Source organism: Pygoscelis adeliae, unplaced genomic scaffold (genome assembly GCF_000699105.1).
Source record: "Pygoscelis adeliae isolate BGI_AS28 unplaced genomic scaffold, ASM69910v1 Scaffold16, whole genome shotgun sequence".
NCBI classification, from domain to species: domain Eukaryota; kingdom Metazoa; phylum Chordata; class Aves; order Sphenisciformes; family Spheniscidae; genus Pygoscelis; species Pygoscelis adeliae.
Window position 1 is genome coordinate 139,280 of NW_008825162.1, and position 2,115 is coordinate 141,394.

The following is a 2,115-nucleotide window of genomic DNA, read 5'->3' on the forward strand; positions in this document are numbered from 1 at the left end:
CCTTCTAGAAATTATTTTATTTGGTTGAGAGCACAATTAGATAAGCTATGCAGCTGATGATCCAAATAAATAGATTACCATTCCTGTGCACATCTCCAGGTGTTAGCTGCTCCTGCAGCGATGGAGGGCAGTCACTGTCTCTCAGTAATGCTATTGTCAGTGCTTGCTTTACCAGTTTGTAAGCTGGCTCTGCAAAGTCCTCCACGTCAATAAAAACCTAGCCACTAAAACATCTCTGATGATTTAACAGAACTGGCGTAGTGAGGAGATGGACAGCTACACCAGCAGGGGTAGCACGGCACCACCTGCAACAGTTCATTTGACTGTACCCAAAGCTGGAAGAGAGGCAGCATAATCCACAAGAGGCATATGACAGTCCGGAGAGACCGGAAATCTGTGAAGGCATGTCCAGATGAGCAGTTTGCCATCAGGCTCGCTAGTCACCGTTCAAAACGCACAGAGGGACTAGTTTAGAAATCGTTCCCTATTGTAAAGATTTCTGACAGCATGTCCCTGGAGTCCTAATTTGGGGAAAAAATGATGACAAGATACCACAAGACCTGGGAACGCTTTCAGAGAGTTCTCTTTATGTGCCTATGCCCAGCTCTGACAGACATGTTCCCGGCAGCCAGGAAAGAGATCACCAAGCTAACAGCTAACACTGCCTTCCTCCTCCATGCCAGAAACCAGCACCAGGACTCAGGAACAGGATAGCAACCTGCTTACACCACGCCTGCTAATGGCTTAGCAGACAGCCATTACTAGTACAGACCTGATTCCTTGTCTCTTTGGTGATAACAGAATCTCTTTGCTTTTTCCCATTAAAAAAAAGAAAAAAGGGAGGGGAAGCAGCCTATGGGTCTTAATGTAAATGTGCAAACAGAACTGCCTTGTGCAAATAAGGGCATTTTGCTTTGCTTATTTTGGCTTCCTGCTGGAGATTACTGAACCTTCTGCTGCGTCAGCACATAAAGCTTTCCCAAGCCTGTATGACTTGGAAGGTCACCAACATAACTGGAGCCATTCAAGCTCTCATCACCAAAGAGCAGTGGAAAGCTTCAGCTGCAAAAATCTCACGTGCAACTGAAAAGCTCAGAGAGCTGCTAATTGTAACCTCTTGCCCTTAAATTTTTCAACATCAAACCTTGACTGCCATCAACTGGGCTCTCAGAACCTGGTCTGGAATTTGTATCAACTAAATATTTCATTGATACATTCGGTCAGAAAACACAAGTAGGCAGAAACCAAGAATTCTTGTGGCAACGTGTCACTTTCTACAGGCATGAAATTTATGGCCAGATAGACAGACCACGGGCCTCTCAATGTCCCATTCTCTGCAGGTGGTGTTCCACTTCATCTGAATGATAAATATTAATGGTGCTATAGAAAAAGATCACCTATACTCAATGGTTAAGGCACTTATTTGATAAGCAGCAGATACTGATACTAGGGAATATTTAATCCTACAGCATGAACAGTTTCAGCAGAAGAAACTGAGAGGACCCTAAGCCAAAGCAGGGAATAATCACTTGCAAAAGTACATTGCAGTGTGTCATTGACAAGCAACCCATTCCCAATTCAGACTAGAAACCAGAAATTAAGTCTCCCATACTCCAGATGAGTCCAACCACAAGACTACTCACGACATTGTGTTGGCATATTTAGAATTGATTCTGCCAGCTCCTCCCTCTTTGTAGTTGGTGAATACATACATACATACATATATACATACACTTATAAGAAATATTTTATTATACATATTTGTATATGTAAGCCTGCACTTATTTACTTTTAAAGAAAACTAGGCTTAAAGGAGCATCCAGCTGTTGCTTTTTTGCATCTCTGCCTAGAAAAGGCTGCCTGAATTCAAAACATTAATTATTTGAAGTTGGCTGGAACAATACAAAAAAAGGCATATTCTTGGAATATATAGTTGGCCAAGTTAGAGAATAGTAAAAATCAGAATTCCTACATTGTTGAAAACATTGTCATTCTCTTTTACTGACGTGTTTCTGTCTGGAAAGCTGCTTAATGATTCTCTTAAAGATTTACTTTTAAAAGCTCACATATAACTGAACATGCTAAAGAACAAAAAACCACCAAAACCACTTTACT

The 2,115-nt window shown here is 41.5% G+C and overlaps 1 protein-coding gene across 1 annotated transcript in view; it reads right to left on the minus strand.

Annotated features, from left to right (window-relative positions):
• The window catches only part of CAMK4 (calcium/calmodulin-dependent protein kinase IV), a 103,663-nt gene extending 102,015 nt beyond the window's left edge, over window positions 1-1,648 (minus strand). The window contains exon 1 of the mRNA XM_009328731.1: window positions 1,644-1,648. Within this exon, the coding sequence (XP_009327006.1) occupies window positions 1,644-1,648 (5 nt within the window). The remainder of the gene's footprint in view (window positions 1-1,643) is intronic.
• Window positions 1,649-2,115: the final 467 nt, after the last annotated feature.